Source organism: Mesoplodon mirus, assembly GCF_964341445.2.
Source record: "Mesoplodon mirus genome assembly, chromosome: 12".
NCBI classification, from domain to species: Eukaryota; Metazoa; Chordata; class Mammalia; order Artiodactyla; family Ziphiidae; genus Mesoplodon; species Mesoplodon mirus.
In genome coordinates, this window is record NC_138988.1 from 51,806,969 (window position 1) to 51,821,490 (window position 14,522).

A 14,522-nucleotide genomic window follows, 5' to 3' on the forward strand; every position below is an offset into this window, starting at 1 on the left:
AATCCAAGAGCGTGGGATGATTTCTTTGAATCATCTTTAGCTTCCTTTATCAACCTGTTATGGTTCTCAGCATATAAGTCTTCCACCTCCTTGTTCAGGTTTATTCCTAGGTTTTTTTTTTTTTTATGTGATTTATAAAGGGAATTTTTTTTTTTTTTTTTACTTTTTCTTTCTGATAGTTTATTGTTAATGTAAAGAAATGCAACAGGGTTTCCCTGGTGGCGCAGTGGTTGAGAGTCCGCCTGCCGATGCAGGGGACACGGGTTCGTGCCCCGGTCCGGGAGGATCCCACGTGCCGCGGAGCGGCTGGGCCCGTGAGCCATGGACGCTGAGCCTGCGCGTGCGGAGCCTGTGCTCCACAATGGGAGAGGCCACAACAGTGAGAGGCCCGCGTACCGCAACCCCCCCCCAAAAAACAAACAAACAAACAAACAAAAAGAAATGCAACAGATTTCTGTATGTTAATTTTGTATCCTGGTACCTTGCTGAATTCCTTTATCAGTTCTAATAGTTTTTGTGTGGGGTCTTTAGGGTTTTCTATATAAATTATCATGTCATCTGCATATAGTGACAATTTTCCTCTTCCCTTCCAGTTTGGATACCTCTAATTTCTTTTTTTGTCTGATTTCTGTGTCTAAGTTGAATAGAAGTGGCAGAGAGGCCATCCTTGTCCTGTTCCAGATTTTAGTGGGAAGGCTTTCAGCTTTTCACCATTGAGTATTGGGTTTGAGTTTGGCATAAACCATTGGCTGCGGGTTTGGCAAAAATAGCTTTTATTATGTTGAGATATGTTCCTTCTATATCCACTTTGATAAGAGTTTTTATCATGAATGGATGTTGAATTTTATTAAATGTTTTTTCTTCATCTGTTGAGATGATCATGCGGTTTTTGACCACACTGATTTGTGTATGTTGAACCATCCTGTGACCCTGGGATGAATCCAACCTGACCGTGGTGTATGACCTTTTTATGTGTTGTTGGATTCAGTTTGCTAATATTTTATTGAGGATTTTTGCATCTATATTCATGAAAGATATTGGCCTATAATTTTCTTTTTTGGTAGCATCTTTGTCTGATTTTGGTATCAGGGTGATGGTGGCTTCATAGAATGATTTTGGGAGTATTCCCTCCTCTCTAGTCTTTTGAAAGAGTTTGAGAAGGATTGGTATAAGTTCTTTTTTGTACGTTTGGTAGAATTCCCCAGTGAAGCCATCCAGTCCTGGACTTTGTTTGCAGGGAGTTTTTTTTATTGCAGATTCTATTTCACTCCTAGCAATTGGACTGTTCAAATTATCTATTTATTCTTGATTCAGTTTTGGTGGGCTGTATGTTTCTAGAAACTTGGATGGACTTGTTTTTATATTTTGTGCTGTTTTAACAATATTGCAATAAACATCCTTGCACATATTCATAACAATGGTGTTTTTATTTTTGTAGGTTAAATTTTTAAAAGTGGATTGGTGGGTAAATAGTAGATGCAATTTTATTTTAGTAGACATTTCCAAAATATCTTGAACAAAGGTATTAGGCATCCATGATCTTAACAGTAAGAGCTATTACTGGGTGCTATCGAGTCTTTTTAACCTTTGCCAATCTAATGAAGGCAAATGATGTGTCTTTGTTGTAATTTGCATTTGCTTATCACTAGTAAGGTTGAACACATTTTCTTATATTTATTTTGCCCAATTTAATATTTGGTTATTTGTCTTTTTCTTATTTTACCGTCATTCCTTGTGTATTGTACTTATATATTGCAGATAATTTTTTCCTACCATATTGTAATTTTTTTTAGTTGTTTAGATGCCTTCTGATTTCTCTTCTGCTTATGATAGTTTGCCTACCTTATATACCCTAAGATTGTATAACTATTCTTTCAGATGTTTTTCTAATATCCACAGTATTTTATTTTTATGTTTTCCATCCTTAATTCATCTTTAACTTTAAAGATACCTTTAAAAATTTAGAAAACCACAGAATTTAATATGAAATTATACATAATAATGGGTATGATAGGTAAACTTTTAGCTTGTATGTGTGAGCACAGATGTGCACCTGAGTGTATCTCAATTGACTGATTAATTTTATTAGGTATGTATGATGTTTATATGGAAAACATTTGGCAATCCTATTCTTAAAGGTTTAGAAATAGGGAGAAAGAGCTATTTGTGTCACAAAGTAAGTGTGATAATGTTAAAATATTGGAGATGATGATGACTTAATGGTTGATCCTTTTGATTTTTTACTTTTGCTTATGGATGAATATAGTTTCCAAATTTGGTTGTTTTAAAAATAGGCTTCTTAGTAGATAGTGATGATGGTTGCACAACATTTTGAATGTACTTATTGCCACTAAGTTGTATACTTTAAAATGGTTAAAATGGTAAATTTTATTTTAATGTGTATTTTGTGACAATTTTGAAAAGACTCCCTTAAAACTTTAAAATTTACTTACCTACTCATACGTTACATGTCTATTATGCATATAATTAAATCTATAATGTTCTTTTCCAGAAAGCTTTTTTGTTTGTTTGCATGTTTATTTATAAGATACATTTAATGCTGTTAAAATGTCTGACTATATAATGAAATATAATGAAAAAATTTTTAATTTTGTTCCAGTAGTGAAGTTTAGGTAGTTTTTTTTTTTTTTTTTGCACTGCCACTTTTTAATGTCAGTAATGAAAATTCTCTCTATTTCAGCTTAAGAAAATTCGATCATTGCTTGTTGCTGGAGCTGCACAATATGATTGCTTTTTCCAACATTTACGCTTGTTGGATGGAGCACTTAAACTTTCAGCTAAGGATCTTAGATCCCAGGTGGTTAGAGAAGCTTGCATTACTGTGGCGTAAGTATATTCTTTTTCGTGATAAGTATTTTTTATGAATGAATTTTGTACTTATTGATTCAGTGATTATTCAGTAAAGCACTAGCAGGATAACCCCCAAAAAGCATATATATGTTCCAAAAATCATATATATAAGGATTAAATTTGTGTGATTAAAATAAAATCTTTCTTAATAGCACTTTATACCAACCTTAAAATATGTTTATATGTCTAAAGTCTACTGGTGGGTTTTTGGTCACTAACTCTGTGAGTATAAGAAGAAAGTGAATGGGTCTGAGAACTGGCTATATGTAACTTTCTCTTTGCTAATTTGGATATTAAGCTTTTTATTTCTGATATTTTAGCAGTTGTCTTGGAATTATAACGTGCATCATAAACTTATCAAAGTCTAAACCTATTCTGTATGTTTATATTTTTCTAAAATTTAAGGATGGTAGAACACTTAAACTCCTTTTACCACTTCTCCCAACCAGAATACTTTGTTGTATATGTTGTTGTATTCCTTTGAAGAGAGGGAACACAAAGATGCCAACTATTAATATTCATAATCTGGATTGTACTAGATGTCCTAGTCAGAACAGAATAAACAAACAAATAAAAAACCTCTCAGGAAATAAAAACTATGAGGATTGCAAGAAAAGGAACAAAACTGCCCTTATTAAAAAATGATAGACTTCACGTCCTTCTACTCTGCCATCTTGGACCCATCTCCTTGGTTACATATTTCAGGTTCTGATTAAAAGACAACTCTGCTAGCCATTGTGTCTTAGTTGGAATGTAACCCCCTTGAAGAGCAGTATTACTGTGTGTGAACACACAAGTGATAATCTCACAGTTGGTAAGGTTTATGAAGAGTTTGCCAAGGGGAGATCACCTTCCTCCCCACGGGTACACCAGAAATACACCTACACGTGGAACAACTCCTACAGAACACCTACTGAACGCTGGCAGAAGACCCCAGACCTCCCAAAAGGCAAGAAACTCCCCACATACCTGGGTAGGGCAAAGCGGAGAGATTCCCGCACAGAGGATCGGTGCTGAGCGGCACTCACCAGCCCGAGAGGCTTGTCTGCTCGCCCGCCGGGGCGGGCGGCGCCGGAAGCTGAGGCTCGGGCTTCGGTCAGAGCGCAGGGAGAGGACTGGGGCTGGCGGCGAGAACTCAGCCTGAAGGGGGCTAATGTGCCACAGCTAGCCGGGAGGGAGTCCGGGAAAACTCTGGAGCTGCCGAAGAGGCAAGAGACTTTTTCTTCCCTCTTGGTTTCCTGGTGCGCGAGGAGAGGGGATTAAGAGCACTGCTTAAAGGGGCTCCACAGACGGGCGTGAGTCGCGACTGAAAGCGCGGAGCCCAGTGACAGGCGTGGGATGCTGGGACTGCTGCTGCTGCCGCCAAGAAGCCTGTGTGCGAGCGCAGGTCACTGTCCACACCGCCCTTCCGGGAGCCTGTGCAGCCCGCCACTGCCGGGGTCCCGGGATCCAGGGGCGGCTTCCCTGGGAGAACACATGGCGCGCCTCGGGCTGGTGCAACGTCACGCTGACCTCTGCCGCTGCAGGCTTGCCCCGCACTCCGTGCCCCTCCCTCCCGCCCGGCCTGAGTGAGCCAGAGTCCCCGAAGAGGCTGCTCCTTTAACCGTGTCCTGTCTGAGCGAAGAACAGATGCCCTCCGGCGACCTACACGCAGAGGCGGGGCCAAATCCAAAGCTGAGACCCAGGAGCTGTGAGAACAAAGAAGAGAAAGGGAAACCTCTCCCAGCAGCCTCAGAAGCAGCGGATTAAACCTCCACAATCAACTTGATGTACCCTGCATCTGTGGAATACATGAATAGACAACAAATCATCCCAAATTGAGGAGCCAGGAGTCAGTGCTGTGCCTCTGAGGTGGGAGAGCCAACTTCAGGACACTGGTCCACAAGAGACCTCCCAGCTCCACATAATATCAAACGGCGAAAATCTTCCAGAGATCTCCATCTCAACACCAGCACCCAGCTTCACTCAACGACCAGCAAGCTACAGTGCTGGACACCCTATGCCAAACAACTAGCAAGATAGGAACTCAACCCTACCCATTAGCAGAGAGGTGGCCTAAAATCATAAAAAGTCTGCAGACACCCCAAAACACACCACCAGACGTGGACCTGCCCACCAGAAAGACAAGATCCAGCCTCATCCACCAGAACACAGGCACTACTCCCCTCCACCAGGAAGCCTACACAACCCACTAAACCAACCTTAGCCACTGGGGACAGACACCAAAAACAACGGGAACTACGAACCTGCAGCGTGCAAAAAGGAGACCCCAAACACAGTAACATAAGCAAAATGAGAAGACAGAAAAACACACAGCAGGAGAAGGAGCAAGATAAAAACCCACCCGACCTAACAAATGAAGAGGTAATAGGCAGTCTACCTGAAAAAGAATTCAGAATAATGATGGTAAAGATGATCCAAGATTCTATTTCCAAGATCCAAAATCTTGGAAATAGAATAGACAAAATGCAAGAAACAGTTAACAAGGACCTAGAAGAACTAAAGATGAATCAAGCATCGATTAAAAACACAATAAATGAAATGAAAAATACTCTAGATGGGATCAATAGCAGAATAACTGAGGCAGAAGAACGGATAAGTGAGGTGGAAGATAAAATAGTGGAAATAACTGCTGCAGAGCAAAATAAAGAAAAAAGAATGAAAAGAACAGAGGACAGTCTCAGAGACCTCTGGGACAACATTAAACGCACCAACGTTCGAATTATAGGGGTTCCAGAAGAAGAAGAGAAAAAGAAAGGGACTGAGAAAATATTTGAAGAGATTATAGTTGAAAACTTCCCCAATATGGGAAAGGAAATAGTTAATCAAGTCCAGGAGGCACAGACAGTCCCATACAGAATAAATCCAAGGAGAAATACGCCAAGACACATATTAATCAAACTGTCAAAAATTAAACACAAAGAAATCATATTAAAAGCAGCAAGGCAAAAACAACAAATAACACACAAGGGAATCCCCATCAGGATAACAGCTGATCTCTCAGCAGAAACTCTACAAGCCAGAAGGGAGTGGCAAGACATAATTAAGGTGATGAAGGAGAAAAACCTGCAACCAAGATTACTCTACCCAGCAAGGATCTCATTCAGATTTGATGGAGAAATTAAAACGTTTACAGACAAGCAAAAGCTGAGAGAGTTCAGCACCACCAAACCAGCTTTACAACAAATGCTAAAGGAACTTCTCTAGGCAAGAAACACAACAGAAGGAAAAGACCTACAATAACGAACCCAAAACAATTAAGAAAATGGGAATAGGAACATACATATCAATAATTACCTTAAATGTAAATGGACTAAATGCTCCCACCAAAAGACACAGATTGGCTGAATGGATACAAAAACAAGACCCATCTATATGCTGTCTACAAGAGACCCACTTCAGACCTAGAGACACATACAGACTGAAAGTAAGGGGATGGAAAAAGATATTCCATGCAAATGGAAACCAAAAGAAAGCTGGAGTAGCAATTCTCATATCAGACAAAATAGACTTTAAAATAAAGACTGCTAGAAGAGACAAAGAAGGACACTACATAATGATCAAGGGATCGATCCAAGAAGAAGATATAACAATTGTAAATATTTATGCACCCAACATAGGAGCACCTCAATACATAAGGCAAATACTAACAGCCATAAAAGGAGAAATCGACAGTAACACAATCATAGTAGGGGATTTTAACACCCCACTTTCACCAATGGACAGATCATCCGAAATGAAAATAAATAAGGAAACACAAGCTTTAAATGATACATTAAACAAGATGGACTTAATTGATATTTATAGGACATTCCCTCCAAAAACAACAGAATACACATTTTTCTCAAGTGCTCATGGAACATTCTCCAGGATGGATCATATCTTGGGTCACAAATCAAGCCTTGGTAAATTTAAGAAAATTGAAATTGTATCAAGTGTCTTTTCCGACCACAATGCTATGAGACTAGATATCAATTACGGGAAAAGATCTGTAAAAAATAGAAACACATGGAGGCTAAACAATACACTACTTAATAACGAAGTGATCACTGAAGAAATCAAAGAGGAAATTAAAAAATACCTAGAAACAAATGACAATGGAGACACGACGACCCAAAACCTATGGGATGCAGCAAAAGCAGTTCTAAGAGGGAAGTTTATAGCAATACAATCCCACCTTAAGAAACAGGAAACATCTTGAATAAACAACCTAACCTTTCACCTAAAGCAATTAGAGAAAGAAGAACAAAAACATCCCAAAGTTAGCAGAAGGAAAGAAATCATAAAAATCAGATCAGAAATAAATGAAAAAGAAATGAAGGAAATGATAGCAAAGATCAATAGAACTAAAAGCTGGTTCTTTGAGAAGATAAACAAAATTGATAAACCATTAGCCAGACTCATCAAGAAAAAAAGGGAGAAGACTCAAATCAATAGAATTAGAAATGAAAAAGGAGAAGTAACAACTGACACTGCAGAAATACAAAAGATCATGAGAGATTACTATAAGCAACTCTATGCCAATAAAATGGACAACCTGGAAGAAATGGACAAATTCTTAGAAATGCACAACCTGCCAAGACTGAATCAGGAAGAAATAGAAAATATGAACAGACCAATCACAAGCACTGAAATTGAAACTGTGATAAAAAATCTTCCAACAAACAAAAGCCCAGGACCAGATGGCTTCACAGGCGAATTCTATCAAGCATTTAGAGAAGAGCTAACACCTATCCTTCTCAAACTCTTCCAAAATATAGCAGAGGGAGGCACACTCCCAAACTCATTCTACGAGGCCATCATCACCTTGATACCAAAACCAGACAAGGATGTCACAAAGAAAGAAAACTACAGGCCAATATCACTGATGAACATAGATGCAAAAATCCTCAACAAAATACTAGCAAACAGAATCCAACAGCACATTAAAAGGATCATACACCATGATCAAGTGGGGTTTATTCCAGGAATGCGAGGATTCTTCAATATACGCAAATCAATCAACGTGATACACCATATTAACAAATTGAAGGAGAAAAACCATATGATCATCTCAATAGATGCAGAGAAAGCTTTCGACAAAATTCAACACCCATTTATGATAAAAACCCTGCAGAAAGTAGGCATAGAGGGAACTTTCCTCAACATAATAAAGGCCATATATGACAAACCCACAGCCAGCATCGTCCTCAATGGTGAAAAACTGAAACCATTTCCACTAAGATCAGGAACAAAACAAGGTTGCCCACTCTCACCACTCTTATTCAACCTAGTTTTGGAAGTTTTAGCCACAGCAATCAGAGAAGAAAAGGAAATAAAAGGAATCCAAATCGGAAAAGAAGAAGTAAAGCTGTCACTGTTTTCAGATGACATGATACTATACATAGAGAATCCTAAAGATGCTACCAGAAAACTACTAGAGCTAATCAATGAATTTGGTAAAGTAGCTGGATACAAAATTAATGCACAGAAATCTCTGGCATTCCTATATACTAATGATGAAAAATCTGAAAGTGAAATCAAGGAAACACTCCCATTTACCATTGCAACAAAAAGAATAAAATATCTAGGAATAAACCTACCTGAGGAGACAAAAGACCTGTATGCACAAAATTATAAGACACTGATGAAAGAAATTAAAGATGATACAAATAGATGGAGAGATGTACCATGTTCTTGGATTGGAAGAATCAACATTGTGAAAATGACTCTACTACCCAAAGCAATCTACAGATTCAATGCCATCCCTATCAAACTACCACTGGCATTTTTCACAGAACTAAAACAAAAAATTTCACAATTTGTATGGAAACACAAAAGACCCCGAATAGCCAAAGCAATCTTGAGAACGAAAAACGGAGCTGGAGGAATCAGGCTCCCTGACTTCAGACTATACTACAAAGCTACAGTAATCAAGACAGTATGGTACTGGCACAAAAACAGAAAGATAGATCAATGGAACAGGATAGAAAGCCCAGAGATAAACCCACGGACATATGGTCACCTTATCTTTGATAAAGGAGGCAGGAATGTACAGTGGAGAAAGGCCAGTCTCTTCAATAAGTGGTGCTGGGAAAACTGGATAGGGACATGTAAAAGTATGAGATTAGATCACTCCCTAACACCATACACAAAAATAAGCTCAAAATGGATTAAAGACCTAAATGTAAGGCCAGACACTATCAAACTCTTAGAGGAAAACATAGGCAGAACACTCTATGACATAAATCACAGCAAGATCCTTTTTGACCCACCTCCTAGAGAAATGGAAATAAAGACAAAAATAAACACATGGGACCTAATGAAACTTAAAAGCTTTTGCACAGCAAAGGAAACCATAAACAAGACCAAAAGACAACCCTCAGAATGGGAGAAAATATTTGCAAATGAAGCAACTGACAAAGGATTAATCTCCAAAATTTATCAGCAGCTCATGCAGCTCAATAACAAAAAAACAAACAACCCAATCCAAAAATGGGCAGAACACCTAAATAGACATTTCTCCACAGAAGATATACAGACTGCCAACAAACACATGAAAGGATGCTCAATATCTTTACTCATTAGAGAAATGCAAATCAAAACTACAATGAGATATCATCTCACACCAGTCAGAATGGCCATCATCAAAAAATCTAGAAACAATAAATGCTGGAGAGGGTGTGGAGAAAAGGGAACACTCTTGCACTGCTGGTGGGAATGTGAATTGGTACAGCCACTATGGAGAACGATATGGAGGTTCCTTAAAAAACTACCAATAGAACTATCATATGACCCAGCAATCCCACTACTGGGCATATACCCTGAGAAAACCATAATTCAAAAAGAGACATGTACCAAAATGTTCATAGCAGCCCTATTTACAGCCCGGAGATGGAAACAACCTAAGTGTCCATCATCGGATGAATGGATAAAGAAGATGTGGCACATATATACAATGGAATATTACACAGCCATAAAAAGAAATGAAATTGAGCTATTTGTAATGAGGTGGATGGACCTAGAGTCTGTCATACAAAGTGAAGTAAGTCAGAAAGAGAAAGACAAATACTGTATGCTGACACATATATATGGAATTTAAGAAAAAAAATGTCATGAAGAACCTAGGGGTAAGACAGGAATAAAGACACAGACCTACTAGAGAATGGACTGGAGGATATGGGGAGGGGGAAGGGTAAGCTGTGACAAAGTGAAAGAGAGGCATGGACATATATACACTACCAAGTGTAAGGTAGATAGCTAGTGGGAAGTAGCCGCATAGCACAGGGAGATCAGCTCTGTGCTTTGTGACCGCCTGGAGGGGTGGGATAGGGAGGGTGGGAGGGAGACACAAAAGGGAGGGGATATGGGGATATATGTATATGTATAACTGATTAAATTTGTTATAAAGCAAAAAATTAAAAAATTAAAAATAAAAAAACATAAAATAAAAAGAGTTTGCCAAGGAAACCTAGCATCCTTAACAGTAAGTATCCACTTATAATAAATGAAATGTAAAAAGAGAGATCAAAATATCCTAGACTGCAATTTTAATTAGAAAGAAAAGAATAATGAATTCAGGCCATAGTGTAGCAAAACTGGTATCCTTATATGCATATAGAGTGAGTGTCCTTTATCAAAGTTTCTATACTATCTTTGAACCATTATAAAAAAAGAATCCTTCTTCCTATTTTAATGTCTGGAGAAGACAACTTGCTCTTTGGTTTATAACCTAGGAATAGCCTTCAGGATGGTAATCGTGCCCATTTGCACAAATTGAAAGCTACAAAGACCAATTTTCTAAGACCATTTCTGTGATCTGCCTATGTGAGAGGAATAGTTTTGTGGTAGAGTTTCTAAGAGAATCAGTAGAGTCTGCTGCATAGAGTATCTCGTGCCTTGTGCCTCACACAAGAGACATGCAGTGTCATGGCGAGCTGAGCAGAGGAGCTCCAGTGCTTTTTTTCACCCACTTGTTGAAAGGCTGCTATTGGACAAAGGTTACAAACTGCTCTCTCACAGCTTATCTGTAACCCTGTGGTAATAAGACTAATATGCTAGATTAAACCAGGAGCAGAGGGGAGTTCTTAAAGATAAGCCTGTGGGAGGTGTTTTTAGTAGCAGAATTTGTAGTTACATTTTTTTTAACATCTTTATTGGAGTATAATTGCTTTACAATGGTGTGTTATGTAGTTACATTTTAAAAACTCATTGGCAATCTCTAGTGGGACTAGATATTAAGATAGAGTTTAAAACCTCCAGGTTAGGGACTTCCCTGGTGGTGCAGTGGTTGAGAGTCCGCCTGCCAATGCAGGGAATGTGGGTTCGAGCTCTGGTCCAGGAAGATCCCACATGCCGCGGAGCAACTAGGCCCGGGCGCCACAACTACTGGGCCTGTGCTCTGGAGCCCTCAGGCCACAACTGCTGAGCCTGTGTGCTGCAACTGCTAAGGCTCATGCTCCTGGAGCCCGTGCTCTGCAGTAAGAGAGGCCACTGCAATGAGAGGCCTGTGCACTGCGATGGGGACTGCCCCCCGCTTGCTGCAACTAGAGGGAGCCTACACGCAGCAACGTAGACCCAACGCAGCCAAAAAAAACAAAAACAAACAAACAAAAAAAACCCCTGCAGGTTAAAATATAAGCCATGACCCCTAAAACTCCTATAAGAGAAAGTCGGCAAAACATTCTTTGACATAAATCACACTAATGTTTTCTTAGGCCAGCTCCTAAGGCAATGGAAATAAAGGCCAAAATAAACAAATGGGACCTAATCAAACTTATAAGCTATTGTACAGCAAAGGAAACCATAAACAAAACAAAAAGACAACCTATGGACTAGGAGAAAATATTTGCAAATGATGTGACCAACAAGGGCTTAATTTCCAAAATATACAAACAGCTCATACAACTCAACATCAAAAAAACAAACAACTCAATCAAAAAATGGGCAGAAGACCTAAATAGACATTTCTCCAAAGAAGACATACAGATGGCCAATAGGCACATGAAAAGATCCTCAAGCATTGCTAATCATTAGAGAAATGCAAATCAAAACTCCAGTGAGGTACCAACTCACAACAGTCAGAATGGCCACCATTAAATAGTCTACAAATAACAAATGCTGGAGAGGATGTGGAGAAAAGGGAACCCTCCTACACTGTTAATGGGAATGTATGTTGGTGCAGCCACTATGGAGAACAGTATGGAGGTTCCTCAAAAAACTAAAAATAGAGTTACTATATGATCCAACCATCCCACTCCTGGACATATACCCAGACAAAACCATAATTCAAAAAGATACACGCACGACCTATGTTCATAGCAGCACTATTTACAATAGCCAAGACATGGAAACAACCTAAATGTCATCGACAGGTGAATGGATAAAGAAGATGTGGTATACATATACAATGGAATATTACTCAGCCATAAAAAAGAATAATGCCATTTGCAGCAACATGGATGGATGCAACTAGAGTTTATCATACTAAGTGAAGTAAGTCAGAAAGAAAAAGATAAGTACTATATGATATCACTTATATCACTTAAAATATGACATAAATGAACCTATCTATGAACCAGAAACAGAGTCACAGACATAGAGAACAGACTTGTGGTTGCCAAGGGGGAGTGTGGGTGGGGGAATGTTGGCTTGGGAGTTTGGGACTAGCAGACACAAACTATTATATAGAGAATGGATAAACAACAAGGTCCTACTGTGTAGAACAGGGAACTATATTCAATATCCTGTAATAAACCATAACAGAAAAGAATAAGAAAAAAAAAACAAATGATATAACTATCCATGCAGAAACTGATAAGAATTGATAGATAACTTATCATAATTAAGGGAATATATAGCAAGATTGCTAGATACAAGTCAATATACCGAAATAATTGAATATCTCTTGATAGCAAAACAAAACAAAAATCCACAAATTGTAACCTTCAAAAATAGTCCGTGATGAGAATTCTGCTTCTTGCCATGATGCAACAACTGGTACAAGATTAGCCCTCTTGCAGAAAACTGGAGAAAATATGTTAAGACAACTGTGTACAGATGATGGACAGCAGGCAGAGCAGGAGTGTAATTCTTGAAACAAACAAGTCAGTTGAACAGTATGATCAGCACAGTTTTGACCTGGATGCATTTTCTGGACCGTGGAGAGGGAGGGAGAATGCAGGCAGAGCAAGGCAGTCTTACTGAGTTGAAGAAGAAACAGATTGGAGGTTCCGAAAGCTGAAGTGGCTAAAATTTGCAGTGCAGAACACTGGAGAGGAGAGATATACAGAAAAAGAGCTATAGAAATCTGCATAGGGGATCCCATGAGTCTAGTTGAATACTAATCTGTGCATGCGAAAGGTACAACTCCTGGAAAGAACTACTGGAAGCTATAAGATAAACAACAATTCCCAGAGTTCACCTGGGCCGGGAGAGGTTCAAGTTCTGACGAGCCAGACTGGAGAAACGTTGAACACCCAGGGCATTCAGTAGAGACCCCAGAAAGGCTGTTGTATAGGAATAGGACTGTTCAGGCTACTCTGGAAGCTGAGTACTCTGCAGTATTCTCAGGCCACCCCTCCCAGTAAGCTTATAAAGATCAAGCTGATTCCAAAGTATATCACTGGCCTACCAGAATAAAACTCTTACACTCTTTAAAGGAAGACAGCAACATCTGGACACAGGTGGCACCTCACTGCTTCTGATTTGAGTTTCACATTGGAAAACTGAAGGTATAACTGAACACTAGTAAGTAAGTCTGAGTCTGAGTACCTCTTTGAACCAGGAACCTGAAATTCTGGAACTAACTGTACCCCAACCATGTATTTTAAATAAGATATAAGTATATAGAAATTAAATAATTCCACAAACATTGTCAGAACTGTAATTACAGCATTCTTCCTAAGTGTTTTACCCAAAATCATATTAAATTAATTAGCCTGGCTTAGTTGTTTAACTACAAATTTGGAAAGAGAAGACAGATGTCCTTAGAGTCACCCAACTAATCAATGTATGGTAGAGTTCTGTTTTCAATCAAGAATTCTGAAATCCTACACCAAAGATGTCAGGGAGTATTTGTGACCGAAATATTAATATTTCTCATTAATAGAAATAGAGGAGTACTGGGACTTCCCTGGTGGCACAGTGGTTAAAAATCCGCCTGCGAATGCAGGGGACACGGGTTTGATCACTGGTCCGAGTAGATCCCACATGCCACAGAGCAACTAAGCCCATGCACCACAACTACTGAGCCTGTGCTCTAGAGCCCGTGAGCCACAACTACTGAGCCTGCACACCACAACTGCTGAAGCCCATGCGCCTAGAGCCCATGCTCCACAACAGAAGAAGCCACCACAATGAGAAGCCCACACATGCAATGAAGAGTAGCCCCCGCTCACCACAACTAGAGAAAGCCCGCATGCAGCAATGAAGACCCAACACAGCCCAAAATAAATAAATTTATTTATTTATTTATTTATTTATTTATTTATGTTTTTGCGGTACGCGGGCCTCTCACTGTTGTGGCCTCTCCCCGTTGCGGAGCACAGGCTCCGGACGCGCAGGCTCAACGGCCATGGCTCACGGGCCCAGCCGCTCCACGGCATGTGGGATCTTCCCAGACCGGGGCACGAACCCGTGTCCCCTGCATCGGCAGGCAGACTCTCAACCAC

The 14,522-nt window shown here is 39.5% G+C and overlaps 1 protein-coding gene across 4 annotated transcripts in view; it reads left to right on the top strand.

The window, feature by feature from the left end:
* CLASP2 (cytoplasmic linker associated protein 2) overlaps window positions 1–14,522 on the top strand; it is a 189,340-nt gene that overhangs the window by 74,518 nt on the left and 100,300 nt on the right. For all 4 annotated transcript variants that reach the window (XM_082637540.1, XM_082637539.1, XM_082637537.1 and 1 more), the window contains exon 11: window positions 2,702–2,847. In XM_082637540.1, coding sequence (XP_082493666.1) covers window positions 2,702–2,847 — 146 coding nt within the window. The remainder of the gene's footprint in view (window positions 1–2,701; window positions 2,848–14,522) is intronic.